Genomic DNA, 21414 nt, shown 5'->3' with positions numbered 1-21414 from the left:
AAAAAAAAATTAAGAGGCACTGAAAAAAAATCTAAAATAAAATATTATTCCTTTTTATAAGGCATTCTACAGCATTAAATAATGACAATGCATATGTATTGATATATGCAATGTGCTTTCAAGGACATGTTTATAATTTAAATGCAAATATTTTTGCAACAACAATATGCAAAATGTGTTTGATAATGCATTATGTGTTTTCAGTTATAATATTTAACACTAACCAAATGGCAGTTCTATCTATTGTCGTTGCTTCAGTCTGTTGTTGTCCAAATTGCAAAAAGTAAAATAAATGTACTTTGCCTGGAGAAAGCAACAGTATTTATAATTTAAAATTCCATAAATATGACAATAGTACAATTTTATATGTTAACTAAGTTATAAATGTTGCATTGTGAAGCATAAAGAGAAGTTAGGTTTTATAGTATGGGAAATATTGTATACATTTCAATTTTCCCAAACACTTCTGGATTTTTTTGGGGTGGGGGGAAGAAAAGAGGCTTTCCCCTCATAGATTTAAAATCTACAGAAACATCTCTATCTTTATCTGAATGTATTTTTTATTACTGCTGTTCTGCCTTTTTGTCACTGTGTGCAAGGTGATCTACAGTTCAAAACAGTTGTAACATCATGGCACAAGCAGAAAGAAAAGACAGCAAGGGGCAGTACAAATTTACACGATATCTGCCAAGTGGGATAGTTGCTGATAAAAGGAGATTTGGAAAGGGAACCTAAAGGGACCTGGATCAGGAAGGAACTTCTCTTAATGTAACTGTGAGGAACAGCTGATAGTGAAGGCAATTCTGGAATAGGATCTGCCCTACCAGAACTACATTTACTTACGGTACTTATTTATTTGATTTTTATTATATGAAACAGGTATGTGCAAAACAGATACACAAACAAACAAAGAGATGTTTTTCAGGTTTGGGCATATTGAATCTGAAATATACTGGTATCTCCTAATATCCCCAAATTCCAATACTGATATGATATTTAGATTCAGTTAATATTCAGGAATACCATTTTTTCCAGCCCCATTATACCTTATGGGGACCATTATAGACAATGGTCCTCATAGGATGTGATGGGGAATCAGTCTGGGGATAATTGGGGCTAGGGGAGAATCCCCACCTTTTCATGTAGGTGCTTGTCCTCAAAACACCCACCACGTTTGAAAAATATTGGACCATAGATCCAGTTTTATGGGTCCCCAAAGAATGTGCCCCATCTTCCATCGTTTCCCTTTAAACACATTCTCCATGCTATGAGTTCACCTGGAAGGTGTTTAAAGGGACTGCAATCCCTAAAAAAAATATCCCAGGTACCTGGCTGAGATTTCAGATGGCTGAAAAATAGCAAAAAATTATATCCTGTTGATGGTTTTTTTTTTGGGGGGGGGGTCAGGTCTATGCCCACTCATAGAATCCATTAGAAGAGATATTTTGGGGATATGGAGTGAGCAGCTATTGGTAGTCAGGTCCACCTTAACTCTGAGGGAAAGTTTACCTATAAACAACCTTCATTAAACATACCTGCACCCAGCTATGGCTTGGCCATCATCTCTTTAGATTGGAAATGTACCAAAATGTGTCAGTTTCAGCCCAAGATACTGAATGCCTATATACAAATACAAATACAAAACCTTTAATGGCATCCAAGGTATAAAATAACATACACAATTATTTCGGTAGCGAAAACAATAAAAATTGTAGATGACCAGTAAACAATAGGTACAGAAGTCTCAAAAAGCCTGTACCATTTACTACTTTAGCCTGTGGGCCATAACTATTGATAAAAACTTTGCTACCAGTGCAGTGGTCTCCAAGCATTTATCAGCTAGCAGCAAATTGAGATACCTTACATCTGCAACATTAGGGGAAGGTAAAAGCAGGGAAATCAGATCATGATGTTGTTGGTTAAACAAATTACATCACAAAATGATATGACAGAATGAATCCGGTTCTGTACAACAATACCTGCAAGTTCTTTTGTTATGGGGGATTCTCCTATATCTGCCTTCAATCACTGCAGAGGGAAATACATTTAGTCTAGCTAACATAAACACTCTGCAATGCAATGGTATTATTAGGTTGGAAAAATAAAGTGCCATAGAGTTTGGGATGTAGGAAAGACCAAGGGATCATGGAGAACATGACCTACCTGCATCAGCATAAGTTACCTGGAGGTCAATATTCCAGATTCTTCTTTGGATGGTTTGGAATATATGATCCTCGCCAGAGTTGGCTAAGGAATCTAGGTCAATACCTATAGATTTAATTTTAAAGACGATGGCATGAGACCATTTCAAAGTATAGTGGGGAGATGGTAAAAGTGCAAGGAGGCTGTTTAAAGGAGGATTAAAACCAGATGGAGCCAGTATTTAATGGATATAGTCCAAGCTTGAGATTCTATAGTATGGAGGCCCATGAACACCAATATCTGCATGTAAGCAGTCATGGGAAAAGGTACGCTCCAGCCAGACTCCATTTTGTCCAACATATGACTTTGCAGCCAACCTGGGAGGGGCCCCTGATAGCTAATTTTTCTCTTTTCCAAAACAGCAACAATATATTATCTGCAAGAATATGGCTACCCCCAGAAAGTTGCTTAATCTCATTTTTTCCCATCCTGCTACACTCAAAGAAAATACCACCCCCAGCCCAAATTGCTCTCCAAGGCTACCCCAAGAATACTAAGTGCCAATCTGCAACCTATTCCAGTGGATTGTTAACACCTTTGTCTTTTCCTGAAAAACACTTCCTCAAGACTACCCTCGTTAATAATGGGAAATGTTACAGATTAAGACAGAACATCAGAACACCTGAACAAACATCATCCTTTTTATTTTCTTTAGTATTGCCACATTAAAGGTGACCAGATTTTAACATTGGTAAAGCAGGACACCATTGACCGGGGTTGATTAAAAATTTGGTCTATATGGAGCAACAAAAAGGTTCATAGAATGCAAAAATAGTATTGTAATATATATTTTTAAATTTCAACATAAGTACAATTTGCCAGGTACCCCCACATGTCCATCCAAAAGTGGGACAATCTGATCACCTTACTTTAATCCCACCATAACATTGTTATATGGCTGTCATACACAACCTTAGCCTGGAGATAAAAATCTAGTGATAAGAAGGGGGCAGAGATAAGCCATCCCTGTTCTCATGTTTGACTTTCCATGCATAAAACCTAGCTTGCAGGATGGGCTGATGCTTCTTCTGGACTTTCTCCACATTGGATGTCAATTATAACGTTCTCTGACCCAGCTCTTAACCCCCTATTGAAAAAAAATGTATATGTTTTATCTTTTGGGGCTGCTTTATGGTTTTTTCCCAGCTGTTGTGTTTTATTAATACCGATTTTAGCCACTTTGTTGATTCATGCACTTTTTGGCCTATGCTTGCTTTTAGTAGCTCTACTTCGCTTGGATTGTTTTATTAGGTTTTTGTTGTTATGGTTTGTTTGTATTGTACACTTGCATTAGTGAAGGTTGCTCATTCAATAAGAAATCAAATGTTGGCTTTCTGTGTACCGTCTGAAGTCCAATGTAGGTGTGACAAAAACTGTTTCACTTACTTACAAATGGAATGACTTAGGGTCAACTCCAAGTTTGAAAATTTTGGAGATTTGGGGGACAGAACCTTGGGAGCAGAGGGAAGGGATCTTAGTGGGTTATAATACCATACAGTCTATCCTCCAATGATGTAATTTCCTCTAGGGAAAATTGTTGCTGTAGTCTAGATCTCAGATATATTTCCAGAAGATCACCCTGGTGGTTGGCAGCCCTAGCAATCATGTAGAAATGGTGGCTGGAAGTCTGAAGAGGGGTTGAAAATTAAAGGAGCTACACTGATTAGAAGAGTAGAAACAGTACCTTATGCATGGCTTACTTCTATGCAACTACTTTCCATGAATGGTTTTGGAACACACTGAACATGTGATCAGCTAAGCTAGGTAAAAGACATTTGGAGAGGAAATCTATGGCTTCCAGGAGGATGCACCACTGAATGTATCCTTTACTGTTTAAATAAGATACTCAGCCCCTCTGTCTATGTGACTGGGTGAAATTCTATGCTTGAACACATTACGTTGCTGCCATCCCATTTAGTGCATGTGGTCTAGTAGTCCTGCTGATAAGCTTGTTGCCCTCTGGCTGTGGAGGTTATCCTTTAATTTTCAATCTGTTGCAAAAGATTTGTGGGTAAAAGGAAAAGTATGGTAGGGTTTTTTAATTACTGTAAATCTGTCAAAGAAAACAGCTGAATCAGTTCTGCAGCTTGAAGGAAAGAAGGGAAGAAAGCTTTTTTGGTGAGGAACTTGGCTAAATTGTTTAGATTAGGATTTACTGGAGCTGCAGGCTTCAGGAGAAAGAAAATGAACACCAAGATGTTTTGAACAGGCAGCAAGAGATAAGATGGGCTGTTCTGAAAGGAGTGAGACAACAGTATCTCCTCCAGCCATTTGGTAACCCAGGAATGCCTCCCTGTCAAACCCTCCCTGTCAAAATATATTGTAATAGTGTTAGCAAATGATTCCTTTTCAAACTTCCAGGGGATTTGGACTGAGATCTGCAGCATTGAAAGAAGCTCAACTTTTTATTTAAAGAAAGATGAACAGAAGAATGTGAGGTCAGAATGTACAGTATGTGTTCTATCCTCTGCCACAGAAGGTGTTTACATAGAGTGTGGTTTCAATAGGCTTAGACTGGAGTAACTGTGCACAGGATTGAACAGTTAGTGTCAGAAAGACCTAGAAGAGCTTTGTTGCAAGAACATTTATCTGCCATATACCAAGGGATTAATGTATACAGATAAAATTATTACTGCAAAAAATACTAATAGGATTATCAACTGACCTTTAATGCCACATTCCATAAATCAGAACTTCAGTCTGACTTTAGACCTGGTTATGGGCTAGCACATTATGATGTTATGGGTGGTCTGTGTCTATGCAGCAATACTTGGAAAGATTTCCTGCTGATTTCACTGGAACTTGCACAGGTTTTTGGTACAGTAAGTTATTTGATTCTTTTGAACTTGGAAACTGTAACAGGGTTAGCTCTCCAGTAGTTTCACACATGTAAAACTTAGAGAGTTATTGGGAGTCATTTGTTGCATTCAATTTTTTAAATCTATTACAATATTGTTCTCACTCTACTTAGCATATTTAAAATAGTCTGCAGATTTGATGTATTATTAGACCAGTTACATATACAAATTCCAATATGCCACAAAATATCTGCATGGCTTTCTTTCTTAAATGCAACAGCATGGCTTCAAACAGTTAACTAATAATGGGTTAATTGTTTTGCTATTGTTCTTGTTTTGTATTGACCCTTTGATTTTATTCTCTCTTTTGGTTGTACCCTTAAATCTAATTCTAACTTTTCAAATGTTCCCTATAAATACACATCATTTTGATATTGTTCCTTCAAGATACACATTTCATTTTTATTAGCTGATCAGTGTGAGTCATCCGATTAATTGGCATTAGAGACAAACACACCATCAGTCTGGCCTTTGCAGAAAAGCCTAAGTATAGAAACCGAATGAGTTTGCAGCTGGGTTATATAATGGCACTGCTATTTTTAGATCTCCATTATACCTAGAGAGCTGTGTCCTGCCATCTGATCTGTTAACAATGGGCTGACAGAAATGTGATTATTGATTTCCTCATTGTATTGTTGTCCCTCAACCTTTCCCTCTAGAGACTTAACAACATTTCAGCTGTGTTTACCTGCAGTTCTTTATGTAGATGCTGTCTGCAAGGTAAGCACATTTGAAATTAAGGCAGCATGAGACTGCAAACTTGTTCTGAGAACAAACTGAACTGAAATTGATGAGACTAACTTCCAAGTAAATAAGCTTGCTATACAAAACAAGAGAGAGACTATCCCAGCCAAAATGTGGTTTTTCTTTTAATTACTACCCCTATATAACAGGAACGGGAGAAGCATAGAAGCATCTCATCTGGTCACTGATGTATACCAAAAATCTCCTCCTACTATTGTGAAGCTCAGATGCCATTCCCTTGTGGGCATAAGGGGGCAAGACCCTATTAAGAGCATTATAGGTCCCAAACCAAAGCAGTGCAACCACACAACCACTCATAGGGATGAAAATATCAGTTATTGGTAACGTTAAACTGATATTTATTGTTACATCCAACATCCATTCATTCATTCAGCCACAGACCAGGACATAAAAATAAGACATAAAAAACCATTAAGATTTTAAAACATATTGGGGGATGTGGAGAATAAAATTAGTCATTATAAAAAAGTTAAAGTTTGGTTTCCTTGGTTAAAGTTAAAGTTTGGTTTCCGGCGGGCTTGAATTGCATGGGCACAAGAGTTCTCTGTCTGCAGAGACACTTGAGGCTTGTCACCCATGAGAAAGGGCCATTCCGTACCAGGATCTATGTTGCAAATTGGTTTCAGAATGAAATAATGCCATTTTAAATAGTGGAATTCGTCATTATGCATACCTGCCTTTGTAGTGGAATCCAGTTGCGTTTCTATCGTTTCCCACAGGTTTCCAGTCTCGGCAAAAATCGCTAGCCAGGAAGTGATATTTGCCGAGCTTTGTCCCGCCCCTGGCCGTCAATCAAACGAGCAGCCAATGGGCGGCCATTATCATGCTCCCAAAAAGCCCCTTTCCTTTTAAGGCAGGTTAAAAAAAACACACACACACACACACACTGCAACGAATCTGCGTTGATTCGTTGCAACAGAGAGACCCATCTAGCTAGCAGGTGGCGTGTGAGCTGCCGTTTCATCATTGCCACTCTCCCCCCGAGTGAAAAAAAATCCACCCCCCCCCCGCACGGGCACGATTTTCGGCCGAAAATAAAGGGAAAAATAAAGGGAAAATAAACCAGCAAACGGGGCTGTGTGGTGCTTGGTGACTTAAAACAGCTCTGGGGAGGGACTGCAGCCGGGGAAGCCTCGCTGGGTGAATGAAGGCTCGCCGGTTCATTGATCTCCGCTCGCTTCGAGAAAAAAAATGGCGATCGCTTCGCCGGAAGATCAGAGGAGAGGACCAGGGGGAGGGACTTTGCTGAAACCGCAACAATGGTAACACAGAGAACTTTTCCGCTAGTGTTGCAGATTGGTTGCAAGAGTGTAGCGCTTTCCGGAGGGTGAATCCACTTTTTGGGATTTCCCTGAAAGCACTACAATGAAGCGCTTTTTGCAGATCGGTTTCAGGAGTGTGGCAGATTGTCTACGATGTTGTGCATAACCGCATTTTTGTAGCGATTACAATTTGCCACACTCCTGCTACAAAGAATCTATGCGGAATGGCCCAAAGTCTTTGATCTAATCAGCTTCAGTTTGGTGCAATCTCCCTTCCAAAAGAGGGTAGAGAAGCTTGTTCCATAGATTCTACCTCCATTAGTGGACAGGTGCACAGTCTCTCTGGGATTGGTATTCTTTTATATCTGCCCTCCAGAAATGGCATATCCAGAACTCAGGAAGTTCACAGTGCAGATGTATGTGCTAGCACCTGTTGTATTCATGGGTGCAACTGGTCTTGTTTCTAGTGATGGATAACTACCTATCCAGGTGCTTTTTTCTTGCAAAAACTCAGGACATAGTGGGTGTACAAGTGGAAGCCCATGAGACTTCGGGGGAGGGGGGAATTCCATCTCCCTTCCATTGCTCATGTGGTTCCAGGCCCCATCAACCACCTTAAGCCTGGTGGTGACAGTGTCAGTGCCTGTGAGTTGTTTGGAGCCCAGAGGGGCTCCTAGAATCCTCCATCATGGTGGCTACGGCTGGACCCTATCCTGGAGTCCTCCTCTTTTGTGGCTAGATCCACAGTGGTTCCTGGTGTCCACCATGGTGTCAGCTAGATCCAGAGCAGCTTCCAGAGTGCTCTGCCATGTTGGCTGGGCCTGATATCTGCTGCTATCTCAGCTGGGCTTGGAACTATTGTGCTCAGGGGATTCCTTAACCCCCATTTGCTGCCACTGGCCACAGGCTCAGCAGTTGCTGCAACTCCTATGGCTCCCCCACTGATATTGCTACTACCTCTGGCTGAATCCATTCAGCTTCCCCCCATTGTTGCCAGCACTGCTGAACAGGTATAGGTTTTTATGTTGTCTGCATATGCTTGGACAAACATTTTGGTTGGAGGAATGATTTTACTCCCCCAAATGTAATTTTTAAAGGTTTGCAGAAAAATCTGTTTAGTGTCAGTTTAGCTCTGATCTGCATATTTAGATATCCATGGATGGAGTTGATATATAGATTATTTTGCCATTTTAGGATATCATTGCTGCTACTTGGTTGCTTGACATGCCATGACAGAAAAATGTCTTGGTTAGATTTGCACAGTCCCCATTCTCAATTACTTATCACCAAACAAGCATTTAACTTTCAGAACATGTTCAGAGGCACCTTCATTATTAGGCCAGCTAACATCCAAAAAGTGCATTAAAAATGAGTTACCGGCTTTGGCATTAAACGTAGGCACATATGCCAGGGTAATTCTACATAAAGTGACACAGAAGATGTGGGTGGATGCTGCTCTCAAAGATGACCTTGTAAACCATTGTTAAGGCCACATATAACTGACCTTGTCAGTAAGGTGACCAGATTTTAAGTTTGTTAAAGAGGGACACCATTGACTGGGGACTGCCAACCTTCACACACAGCCTGGAGACTAGCTTCAAAGCTCATTTATAGAAAATGGGCTTTGAAAGGGGATAAGGGGTAAGGGAAGGAGAGCTCCCCCCCGACATTCCTGTGGGTCCTGTCCTCTGCTGCCAGCAGGACCCTCTCCCTGCCCTCCTACAAGTGACCGCCTTTCAGACATTTCAAGAGAGCCCTCCTCTCAAATATCCCCAAATCCCCCTACCCTCCCATGCTTGTCTCCCCCCTCCCTGAGCTTCCAGCAGCCAGGGCAGCAGCCCCCTTCAGCACAGAGGTGGCCTTCTCCTTCTGCCCTCCCATACGGTCCAGGTGAGGGGAAGACCCCGCTGTGAGGGGAAGAACTCGATTCCCGCGCTGACGAAATGGTGCTGCCAGGGCCCCGAGGAGACCGAGCCAGCTGAGGGTCACTCGCCCGCGCCACCACCGCTGCTGCTGCTTCCGCCGCCACCGCTGCCGCCCTTCCCGGCTGCCAGACCATGGAGGAGGCAGTGTGAGCATGAGGGGCCACTGCGTCTAACTGTCCTGCCTCCTCCCCTCTACCTCATGCCTCTTCGTCTCCGGCCTGGCAGGAGGGACGAAGTCAGCAAAGAGGGAGAGCAAGAGAGCGTGCAGGTGAAGTTAGCAGGGTCCCGCGCCACAGTGACCCTGGTGGCTCCCCGTGCCTCTGTAAGGAAGAAAAAGGGGGGCAAGGGAAAGGAGTCGATGTGGGATGAAGCCATGACTGCCGCCTGGCTCACTGCCCTCAGAGGGACAACAACAAAAGCCTACCTTTTTGCAACAGTTTTATCTGTCTCCGAAGCGAGTGACGGACACATTGCAGATGTGTCATGAGCCGTTCCCATGCCCAGGGGTGGCAGAGAGGCCCCCGCCGGGACATTATAACAATGTGCTGCGACGCGGGACTCTGGACTGAAAGTCATGACTGTCCCGCGAGATATGGGCCACATGGTCACCTTACTTGTCAGGCTACTTCCAGGGAAACTGTCATAGCTCAAAATGTAATGACTGATTTGGACATACTAAGTAGTAAAATGAAGCTATACAACCAAATATATCATTGCAGTGGAAATATCCCTTTGCCAGGTGAGTTGCTATAATGACTTGAGAAACAAAAACACTAATTTCTGGGTGTTTTGTTTTTTAAGAACTGATAAATGCTGTAGATTGATATGTGACCTTAAAATGACCTTCAAGGCAATTTATATGCCACCCTTCCCTGACAGCTCAAAGTGACTCAGAAGATTAAAATAAACAGAATAAAATAGAAATATTTTAAAAAATACAGTTACAGTGATTTAAAATTAGTAGCACCAATTCACTCAGAATCATCTCATATTCCTACTGGATGGGGAATGGTGAGTCATGAAGTACATCTTCAGACGTCTGTATTCAGGCAGAGAGGCCAGCCAACATTAATCTTTGGGCAGAACAGTTCTGTCTCGCAAACCCTGAAAAACAGTTTAAGGTCCCTCGTTAGGCAGAACATTCTTCTGGCCGGGGTCAAGGCCAAGCTTAGTTCTTTAGGGCCAGGGAGCCTTAATAGAGTTACGCCATTTGACCATAATGCTCTCGGTGTTAGAGGCAGTCCCATATATACGATGGTCCCAGACCATTTAGGGCTTTAAAGTTAATAACCCAAATCTTGAATCTGATCCAGTCTTCAGTCTGAATCCAATGCAGCTGGGAGAGCATCAGTTGTTTATGCATGGTCCATTACATCTCAGTTATGGCCTGTGCTGCTGCACTTTGGACCAGTTGAAGTTTATGGAGCAGCTTCAAGGGCAGCCATGCATAGAGCAAGTTATAGCAATCTAACCTGGAAGTGACCATTGCATGGATCACTGTGGCTAGGTTGGATGCTAACAGGTAAAGTTAATGCACCTAAGATGATAAAACATCTGACGCTCAGCATTTATGACATGGGCCCCCATAGACAGTGAGGCATTCAAGATCAGGCTCTTGACAGTCACTGAAGTTGTTAGTTGGGATTGGCCATGGGTCTCCTCTCTCCTCTAGCTTTCTCTGTTCTTTCCCCTCTTCTTACTTGACTTCTTGTTTTCCCCCAAACGGTCACGAGTGCCCCCAAAACATTATTCTGGTTTGTGCTTTGTACACATAGTGCTTTATTTAAATAAAGCCCTAGGCGAATAATCTTTGGGTTTTTCTTTGTACACACAACGTTTTATTTAAACATTTTACTACACCTTTCCAAAACTGCTCAAGACAACTAAGACCAACATCTTGAAATACAATTCCTTAGTAAACTTTTAAATAATCTAGGTTAAGATCAATGCCACTGACTTGAAAGGAAGGCTGAGACTTTCCATACCCATAATTCTCTTTCCCGCCCTATTCTTTCATTGACAGGCAGAAGTGAGCCAACTGGACGCCTCACTTTATACATATATATGGACAGATGATAGTTACAGGAATATTGTGAGAATATTTATTTATTTATTTATTTAATCTTTACATTTCTATCCCGCCGCTCCCACAAGGGCTCTCACAATAAAACCCCAATATGGAAGTTCTTTTCCTTCAAGTAATCACAGAGGTCCACTACAGGTCTAGCAGGAGGTTTGTTCCCTTCAGGCACTGTATATGGCCTCCAAGGATTGTTAGTCTTTTATTTCCTAGTTATATTAATCAGCTAGTTGCACTGTTGTTATACTAGTTCTAATTAAAAAAAAACAAAACACTCAGGTTTGGCAGATGTGAGTGATGAATTTCATGGACAACTTAAATGACACCCAGCACATGTCTACATGGGAACTACCTCATTCCAACTTCAACCTCCCCCAAAGGAGTAGCAAGAAATAAGAAAACGAGAATTGATGTTGCATAGTTGTTTGTCTTTCTTACCATTCATAGACTTTGCCAGCTGCATTAATCGCAGCAGTTCTTCTTCTATGTAGTATGAACTATGGGAGGGGGAGGGGAAAGCCAGACACACATAAATCTACAAAGTGAAATAACATTAAAATAATAATGATGAACAAGTCTTACTTCCACTCATTTAGATAAAAGCTATCTGTTATTAATGAAGTTACACTGGTATAATAAACAACATGAAACATTTTTTTCCTGGCTTGGTTAGACTTTGTTTCAGTTTCTCAAGCACACTGATTTTTGGTTTGTGTTCTTATACAAACCAAGCACAGGCATGAGAATGCAAAAATGATTTTTTTAAAGGGAGGAGATCCTCAAATGTACAAATAATGATAGCCATTAAAATACAGTATCCAGGTCAGGACATTAATATACTAAGCAACTGCCTTTGGCTTCTGCATGTACATCTGAAAATAAGAGGTGAGTTTTGCATACCAGAGGGGGAAAAAAGGATTCTCATGGCTGGAGTTGCTAATCTTTCTTACTACAGGGAAAGGAGCCTGCCACCATTTGGCAATGACAGTATCTAAACATTAAGAGAGGCCTCAGCATGTCAGTTAGAGATAATCAGTTCTTGTGCAGAGCCACCTGTCACAGATTCAGAAATGGGGAAAAAATGGAAAGTGTTTTGCATAAAACAACACTTGCTGTGGCGAATACTCATATAAAATGTTTGGACTTTGGATTATCTATTTTAGTACTTAGTGGGGATAATTTTGGATGCAGGAAGGAGCCATCAAAATGTCAGGACATCAGTCCGAGGGCTTTGATAGTCATAAAAGGTTCTGCCTACCAAGTAGTTTCCTGCATCTGTATGTCCCTTCTGTATCCATTTGTTTAAACAGCAGTGCAGTTTGATTTTCCTCTTCTAAGGTAATGTCCTGGCAAATGCTTATTTCTTGGATAGTGTTTAATGAACTTGAAACCAATATACGTTTCCCAATCAGATGGGAAAATGAAAAATGATGTGTGATGATGACCACATCAACAACGGGGTCCTTTAATGAGCACTGATACTAAGGCATGAGGCTGTACACAACAGGATTGACTCCTATAAGGAAGATGAATCTGTCACAGTGGCTCTGATTATCACCTGCAGTGGATCTCTAGCTTCTCATTCCACACATCTGTCTGGGAAACAAGGCCATTCTAATGATGTCCCTATTTACACAAAGTAAATTGTGTAAATCTAAACAGGTAAACGTAAACATGGACACTGACTATATTGGCTAGAGAATTTTCCATTTCTTACATATTAGTACTCCTACCATTCTGAGATTTCTTTTCATTTGAAGAAATTGTGTAATCAACTGGCAAAAATATTTGTTATTTTTTAGTAGTGTTCTGTAACAACGAGGCTTTCAACAATATATAATAGCTTATCGAGTTACCATCATGTTAGAAAGAAATTGAGGGTGTTTTTGTGGCTGGGCCTTCCATGGGAAATAGGGGGGGGGGGAGGAAGAAGAAGAAAAGAAACAATGTATAAGCTTTCTAAATTCCCAAACTGCTATCAACCCCTCTATGCTTATTTTTAGAAATTATTTCCCTTCAAAAGAACTGGAACAACATGAAAATATTGCTTTGTGGCAATAACCTGGAGGAGCCTGGCAGGATCTAAAACTGAGAAACAAGGGGCCATTTCGCACAGAGCTCAAAGTTGCTATTTGGTTGCCGTTTGTGAAAGCGCTACTTCAAGTAGCGAAATGTAACTAGCCGTGCCCGTAACGCACAGCTGCGGTTTTTGCGGAATTTGGCACTTTCACTTCTCGCCACTTTCGTAACCCACAGGCTTCCGGTTCTCCGTCTTATCGCTACAAAGGAGGTCCCTTTTTAGCGCTTCTGGCCTCCCGTGCCCATCAATCAAACTGCAGGCACACCTTTGACCTCGACCCTAAAGCCGAACTTGTCGGGGTTCCCTTTTTTTTTAAAAAACCCAGGAAACCCCGTAGCAACGCGTTATCGTCCAATCATTGGCGCCCTTGGAACGTGTTTTCTATTGTTTTCTAGGAACCAGATGCATTGACATGTTTGATTGGTTAATCCCCGCCCACAGTACACGCCCACAGGTTACCTGCTTATATGCACCTGGGCAGACACGCGGTCGGCCTCACTCTTTTGTTTGCGTAGCCTACTGCCCGCAGCACAGGTCAACGTTGCAATGGACAGGCTTATTTTTCAATTGCTGGCTCACATGCTCGCGGTGGTCCAGCGCATGAATACCGCCTTGTCGCGTCGGACGTCTGCTATCGCGGAGTACCGAGAACGTGTGGCCGGAACGCTGACCAGCAGCAGAAGACGTTCTGTAAGGGTAACCATGGCGGCCAAGAAACGCTGGCAAGCTCTGGCAGAGGTCCGGTTCCCCAGACAGTTCTGGGTGGACGAACGATCCTCTGACTGGTGGGAGAATTTTGTGTGGACTCGCTGGGATGATGACCACTGGATTGCCAACTTCAGGATGTCGAGGGGGACATTTTTTGAACTCGTGGAGGCTCTACGTGGCCGCATGGAGAGGCAAGTCACTGGCATGCGGCGCCCCGTTCCAGTTGAAAAAAGGGTGGCTGCCGCATTGTGGTACTTGGCCACCCCTCAGTACTTCCGGACAGTAGCCCAGCAATTCGGACTCGGAGTCACTACGGTTGGCGATATCCTTAAGGAGTTCTGCCTCGCCATGGAGGCGGAATTGTTCAGCAAAGTCGTGTGCCTCGGAGACCGGCTTGGAGCGGTGAGTGTCATTCTATCCCCTTTGCCCTTTAAATTTTTTTTCTTGTTTGACAGGTCAGCAACGAAGACGCGATACACCCCACGCTGACATGCAATGGCTTATATTCTTTTCTTTCCCTTATTCCAGAGTATGGACGGGTTTGCCAGGCTTGGATTCCCGCATTGTTTTGCGGCCGTCGATGGAAGCCACATCCCTATCCGTGCCCCCGGGGGAAGCATAAAAGAGTACGGGAACAGGAAGGACTTTTGCTCTGTTCTCCTGCAAGGAACAGTGGACTTCTCCGGCCGGTTTATCGATGCCGAGGTGGGGTGGAGTGGCAGGAGGCATGATGCCCTTGTTTTCAGGGAATCCAACCTCAGGAAAGCCATGGACGAAGGGGTCTTTGTTCCAGGAAACCCCACCGCCACCATTGAGGGCGTGCGTGTGCCGGCGTTGGTCCTCGGGGACGGAGCCTACCCATTACGACGCTGGCTCATGACTCCCTACAAGCGGCCAAGGACGGACGTGCAGAGCCACTACAACCTCAGTCACTCCCGGGCAAGGAATGTAGTGGAGCGTGCCTTTGGACGTTTGAAGTCACGGTTCCGTTGTTTAATGTCACGACTCCATGTACATATTGACAATGTGACTCCGCTGATAATCGCATGTGTGATTTTGCACAACATATGCGAGGACAAGGGACATAACATCCCCTTCCCTGAGGACGAACCTGAACCTGTAGTCCTTCAGGATACACAGGACATCCCTGAAGCAAGGAGAAAAAGGATATATGCTGAGGGGTGCAAGGTTCGGGACGCCATAGCCACCCACATCTACAGAAACAGGAGGCGTGTTTAATTGTTTTTCCTACTCTGTTGTTGAATAAAGTTTTGTGTTCTTTGTTTAACCTTGTCTTGTGCAGTTTGTGTACTTTGCCAGCAAAAAAACGGGGATTCTCTGGTCCAAAAGCACTTTGACAGCCCTAAATGCTAACTCCCCACTGAAATTGACAAACACAATACGGAAGCGCTGAATGGGGAAAGTTCGGGGAGGCGGGTAGCCAGGAAGTATTGGCGACCCCTGTCAAACCGGAGGATCAATCCACTTATGTTCCAATGAATAATTTTATTGGTGGGCAGCTTTGATACATTTAAAAAACGGGGTGGTCGATCGGAGCAACGCACGTTCGTTCCCTAACCGTCATTCCGAAGATGCCGAAGCCACGGAAGGGCTCCTTCTGGCAGCGCGCCGAGGCTGAGGCACTTCTGGAGCTTGTGCTCCAATCGAAAAGTGTTGGCCGCCTTATGGCCAGCACCCACTGCCACACCAAGGGTGCTTACCTGGTGTTGGCTTCAAAGCTGAGGGAGAGGGGCTACGTCCGGACCTGGGAGCAGGTCCGGACAAAATTCAAGCGACTTAAGCTGGACTTCCTAAACAGTCTGGAACAGTGGGGGGGGATCCCGCAGCCAAGTGGGAGAACGGTCTTCCACGACCAGATGGTTAAAATATGGGAGAAGGCTGGGAAGCCCCCCCTGGACATGAGGAGGCATATGGGTGAGTGCTGCCCTCGTTGTGTTTTGCCCTTAAACATGCATGGAATGACTAGCTGCCTCTTTCCCCTACTGTCCCCAATGAAATTCGAGAAAGTATTTAGATGCTGTCAACCCCCTCTGACTTAGCCCTCCAGTACTGTAGAACCACTTTGGTGTTTTACCCTTAAACATGCATGGAATGACTAGCTGCCTCTTTCCCCTACTGTCCCCAATGAAATTCGAGAAAGTATTTAGATGCTGTCAACCCCCTCTGACTTAGCCAGCCAGTACTGTAGAACCACTTTGGTTATGCGCTTAGACTCTAACTGTGGTGTGTCCACCAGCTGTGTTTCATCTCTGTTTTGTGTGCTTTTACTTATGATTTGTCTTTTTCTTTGCCCAGCCACACAATCACCATCCAAGCTGGCAACAGCACCTGAGCGTGAGGAGGGGGAGGAAGAGGGACCTTCCACCTCGGGACAGGCTGCAGGTGAGAGTTTTATGTCTGTGAGGGAGACCCATGTGTGTGTACCCCCATGGAGCCATATGGGAGCCTGATGTGATGCTTCCTTTTGGAGTGTGATCAAATTCTTTGTTTGATTTCTATAGCTGAAACTGTGGAGGCAAGGCTGCGTGCCATGGAGGCCAGAGTTACTTCCCTGGAGGCTCAAGTGGCAGAGCTGAAAGGGGAGATTGAGCAGCAAAGGCAACAGAGGGAGGCGGAAGAACGTAGGTTATGTTCCCCACTGCCCAACTCTTCTCACACTGTGGCTAAGGCCACTTAAAAGTGTATGCATGTAAACTAAAGAAATTTGAAAATATGTGTGGCATTAATGTGTACTTTTTCTCCCTCCCCACACAGTTAAGAAGAAGGAGGATGAGGACCTCTTCCGCCGCAAAGTCCGGGGGTCCGTGGGAAGGTTGAGCAGGAGAGTGAGGGAGATGGAAGGGGCTGGGCAGGGGAGCAGTGGGACCTGAGTTTTGTTTCCTGTTTGTGTTTTGGGGTAGGGGTTGGGGGGGGGGCTCCAAGTTTCATTCCCTAATGTTTTTCCCCTGTTAAAATGTTTTTTAAAATAAAATGTTATTGCAAATTTTATAACAAGACTCCAGTGTGACTTCTTAAACTCGCACATATTTAACCCCACACCACACTCCTAAAACTCCTTGAACTAACACCCCTCCAACCTCCAACCCACACAGCAGTACCACAATATACACAATCACTAGAGAGGCCGCTTTTGGCCTTGCAGATTCTACAGTAGGGTACACAGAGACAGAGTCAAAAATATAAACTTTATTCAACAAACAACAAAACACAGATAACATGAAATAGAAAAAGTGGGCCAAACTAGGAGGGGGAGTACTTGTCTGCTGGTTTTATTTTTCTCTTTCCGAGAATAGTCCTCCTTCTTGTTTGGGTGGAGGCATTCTGAGAGGGAGTCGGTGGGGTGGGTGCTGGAAGTGGTGGTGTTGGTGTGGGTGGTGGTGGGGGGGTGGGGGCAATTTGTGGAGGGTAGGCCCTTTCCATGACCACTACAGCCCTCTCCATGAGTCTCCTTATCAGTCGCACCTCCTCCACGCCTTCGCGTAGGATTTGGTTTGTCTCTCTAAGGACTGCCCTCAATTTTCTCCCCTCCTGGGCAATGAGTGTGAGCATGGCTTGGTCAGCGGCCGCGGCACGCCGTGACTCCTCCTGGCAGTGCTCAAGGAGCCTCTCTCCCACGCTTGTCAAGACGGAGACGCGCCTCAGCCTGCCGCGTTCCCTCGTAAGCCTCTCCTCTGCTGGGAGCGCACCTCTAGGTGGTGGGCTGCCTGGAGCCAGGGGTGGTTCCTCCTCCTCATCTGAAAGAACCTCTGTTGGCAAAAAATGAGAAACAAAACTGTTAGTAACATCAATAAAGTCAAAACACACCATGGTGGACATGGTGTTCTTTTTTGTCCCCGTGTTTTCCTGCCAAGAATTTAAACAATCCCCGGGGAGCACATGGTTATTGTTTGTTTGCCCATGGTGTGCTTTTACTTTTGCCTACTTTCACAGCAGGACTCTCAACAATTAAAAGGGAGCACATGGTTAGTGCCTAGCGACATTGTCCTGCAGCTATGGCTCGAAAGGAACAGGTCATGCACGCTCACCATCTTGAATCTGTATCCGCCTGCGCCGGGCAGGAGGTCCAAGCACCCCAGGCTGTTCCTCCTCCTGTGTTCCGGGTATGAAATCTGCAAAAAAAGGAAAAAAAACAGATCTAGGACCAAAGGGTGGCAAAGCCAGCTTCAAAGCCTACACCAGCAACGCAGAGGGACTCTCTTCTTTCTCTTAGCAGTGCTGCTGCCCTGCACAAACAGAAAAGCACAAAGCAGTTAAAACAGCCCCCCCCCCTATTTTTACTAATACTTACCAATGTTAGTTGATGCCCCCGAATCACTATCCACGTCAGGTGCTGCTGGAGACTCGAGGGGCCCCGTCCCTGGCAACTGTGTCTCTGTGGACAAGAGCAGAAAATAGTGAAAAATGAGCAAGCATACACCATGAACCACAAAGCAAGCTCCCAAAGTAGTGAGCCAAAGTACTGCAGAAGGCCTATGGGCGAGGCATGCAGCAAATATTTTGGGGCTGTTGGTTAAACATGACCGTTTCAAATACTAACCACATCAAGCACTCCACAGCCAACCATCTTATAAAATCTTTTAAAAATTAAAATTAAATTATGAAATCAAAACCGTTTCAAATAGTAACCACAGCAAGCACTCCACAGCCTACCATCTTATAAAATCTTTTAAAAATTAGAATTAAATTATGAAATCAAAACCGTTTCAAATAGTAACCACAGCAAGCACTCCACAGCCTACCATCTTATAAAATCTTTTAAAAATTAAAATTAAATTATAAAATTAAAACCGTTTCAAATAGTAACCATAGCAAGCACTCCACAGCCTACCATCTTATGCGTTGCAACGAACACACGAGAAAACGATGCCCAAACGTCATAACACACATTTGCTCAAAAGGAAATATAAAATAAAAAGAAAATCACTTACCGGAGGCAAGGGGCGTTTGCTCAGGAGCCTCCTCTGGCTCCCCAGGAACGATGGCGATCAGGTCCAGCGTTACCGATTCCGCGGCTCGTTGCTGGACGGGGGGTGGAGGGCGAAAGCTGGACGAGGTGCCCTCGCCGGGATCCTCCTCAGCGGGTGGTTCCTCGACCGGGGCAGCCGGCTTCCGAACCACCTTAAGGCTCCTCCCGACGCGCTTCGGCCTGCCGGATCCTTCCCCGTCTCCGTACAGCGGGCGCTGCTCCTCAAAGTAGGGGCAGGTCACCTTTTCGTTGCCGGAACCCTTATTATGATTCACGGCACGCATGTACTCCGCCCTCAGTGTTTTGGTTTTGGACCGGCATTCAAGGCCGGTCCTGTTGTGGCCCAGGGCACGCATCCTAATGGCCACTTGCTCGAATACCTCCCTATTCCTGTGCGAGGACTGGAAGGCGTCCTGGATTTTCTCTTCCGAGAAAATCGCGAGCAGGTCCCTGATCTCCGCGTCCCTCCAAGTTGGTCCACGGCCGGTTGCAGGGACGGACGACACTTGCGAGGAAGATTCCATGTTGCCTTCGCTAGTAGCTGAGCAAAATGGTGGTGCGGGGTGCAGGGTGCAACGGATCATATACCTTCCCGCACACAAAGACAAAGGGACTAGCCGGCTCCTGATTGGTGGAGGGCAGCAGGGGACACGCACATTGGCCACATTAGGTCACATGTCACGTTCAAAGCTCCTCGCGCGGGAACAGGATCTGCTCCTAATGGCCAGATTGGCGCCCTTGTTGTTTGACTTAACGCATGCGCTGATTCGTTTACACGCGAGAAGAGCAGTTTGAACATGCAGCGGGAGCCATTTTAGGAAAATGTCCGCCATTACACAAACGCATGCCGGTGTTCAACCGAGAGCAAGTGCGGCAGTACTCGGCAGTTCCCCAATAATATTCACCAGCCACAGCATAAATCAACCAAACATGACATGTTACTGGCGTACGTTCGTTGGCACGCTCAGAGGAATGTTTTTTAAAATGAAGGGGGGACGGCGACTCCGCTTGCCGGAGGTCTAGCTGCCAATGGAAGGGGTTGTCCGCACCCAAGCACAAGCACGCACCGGGAACCACACAAAGACCCACTACACATAAGCCGCCCCTCATGATATCACCTCGAATCATGTCTATTGAACCCCTCTAAGCTAAGCAGGAGACTGCGAGCGGCGACCGTTCGTTGGCACGCTCAGAGGAAAATTTTTTAAAATGAACGGGGGACGGCAACTCCGCTTGCCGGAGGTCTAGCCGCCAATGGAAGGGGTTGTCCGCACCCAAGCACAAGCACGCACCGGGAACCACACAAAGACCCACTACACATAAGCCGCCCCTCATGATATCACCTCGAATCATGTCTATTGAACCCCTCTAAGCTAAGCAGGAGACTGCGAGCGGCGAACGTTCGTTGGCACGCTCAGAGGAAAATTTTTTAAAATGCTCCCTGTACGTTGACTCCGCTAGGACTGGCCGATGGTAGACGGGGTTTTAAGCTTTGGGCAAATTTTGGGAACGTGACGGTGTGTGCCACTGTGCTTGTGAAAAACTCTTGTGGTGTCCGGGCAGAATTTCCGAAAGTGATCGTGCTTGAAAGCCAGTCGCTGTCCCGTTGCCTCGTAGATCCCCGCTCGCTCGGAGAAAAAAAAAATGGCGAACAGTTCGCCGGAAGTTTGGAGGACAGGCTCGGGAGGAGGGACTTTGAAGAACCCGCAACAATGGTAACGCACAGGTCTTTAGCGCTACTGTTGCAGATTGGTTGCAGGAGTGTATCGCTATCCGGAGGGTGAATCCACTTTTCTGGATTCCCCTAAAAGCGCTACAACGAAGCGCTTTTGGCGGGTCGGTTTCAGGATTGTTGCAGATCGTTAACGACGTCGTGCGTTATGGCAAATTAGTAGCGTTTTCAATCAGCAACCATTGTGCTATTTTTAAGCCGTGGGAAATGCCCCAAGATATTACCGTCCCCTCTAGTTCCACCTTGTTCAGCTGAAGAACTAGCTAAGAATAAATGCTGCAAGTGCCAGTGACAGGTTTCAGTGGTCCTTCTTCAGTAGAATCAAGCAATCCAAAGCCTGTCAAGTTAAACATCAAAAGAGAGAAAGACAACCCAGTAGACTGAGCAGGAGCATATTGACTTTCTGTCTCCTTACTATTTGGTTTAGGCCCTGCAGCCCCCGCTGCTTAAATGGCCATTTTTGCTTGTTCTTGTAATTTACCTTCCTTTGCTAGTTCATGACCCTTTCTTTCTTGCCTGATTCTTTGGGATTGAAAGGTGTTTCTATCTGCAAAACAGGCCTTGTATATCACATATATGTACTGACTTTGCCTGATGGAACTCAGGTACCATTCTTGGAGTCACACTATTTTATCTTTATAACAACAAGGCGAGATAGATTTGGTTGTGATATGGGAAATTTATATATGGAAAATAATGTGCAAATTGTAGCTTAGGGCTGCACAGTATGATTGAGGAAAATTCTCCCCTGGTCGCTGCTTTCATGAATTTTGCAGGCAAACTGCTATGATTGATGTATTTGTTTGCCATGCCCC

At 44.7% G+C, this 21414-nt stretch overlaps 1 protein-coding gene and 1 long non-coding RNA gene across 2 annotated transcripts in view; one reads left to right on the top strand and one right to left on the bottom strand.

Annotated features, from left to right (window-relative positions):
• The window catches only part of LOC143840068 (uncharacterized), a 332902-nt gene that overhangs the window by 53987 nt on the left and 257501 nt on the right, over positions 1–21414 (bottom strand). The gene's annotated exons all lie outside the window — the stretch shown is intronic.
• Positions 15433–16784, top strand: LOC143840708 (uncharacterized). Its single transcript, XM_077344251.1, has 4 exons — positions 15433–15815; positions 16197–16283; positions 16403–16522; positions 16656–16784. Exons 1-4 carry the CDS (start codon positions 15473–15475, stop codon positions 16769–16771), a joined length of 666 nt encoding a protein of 221 aa, XP_077200366.1. The 5' UTR covers positions 15433–15472; the 3' UTR covers positions 16772–16784.

This window comes from Paroedura picta, chromosome 6, assembly GCF_049243985.1.
Source record: "Paroedura picta isolate Pp20150507F chromosome 6, Ppicta_v3.0, whole genome shotgun sequence".
In the NCBI taxonomy this organism is placed as follows: domain Eukaryota; kingdom Metazoa; phylum Chordata; class Lepidosauria; order Squamata; family Gekkonidae; genus Paroedura; species Paroedura picta.
Note: the sequence above shows the minus strand (reverse complement) of the source record. Positions and strands in the feature narration are given on the sequence as shown.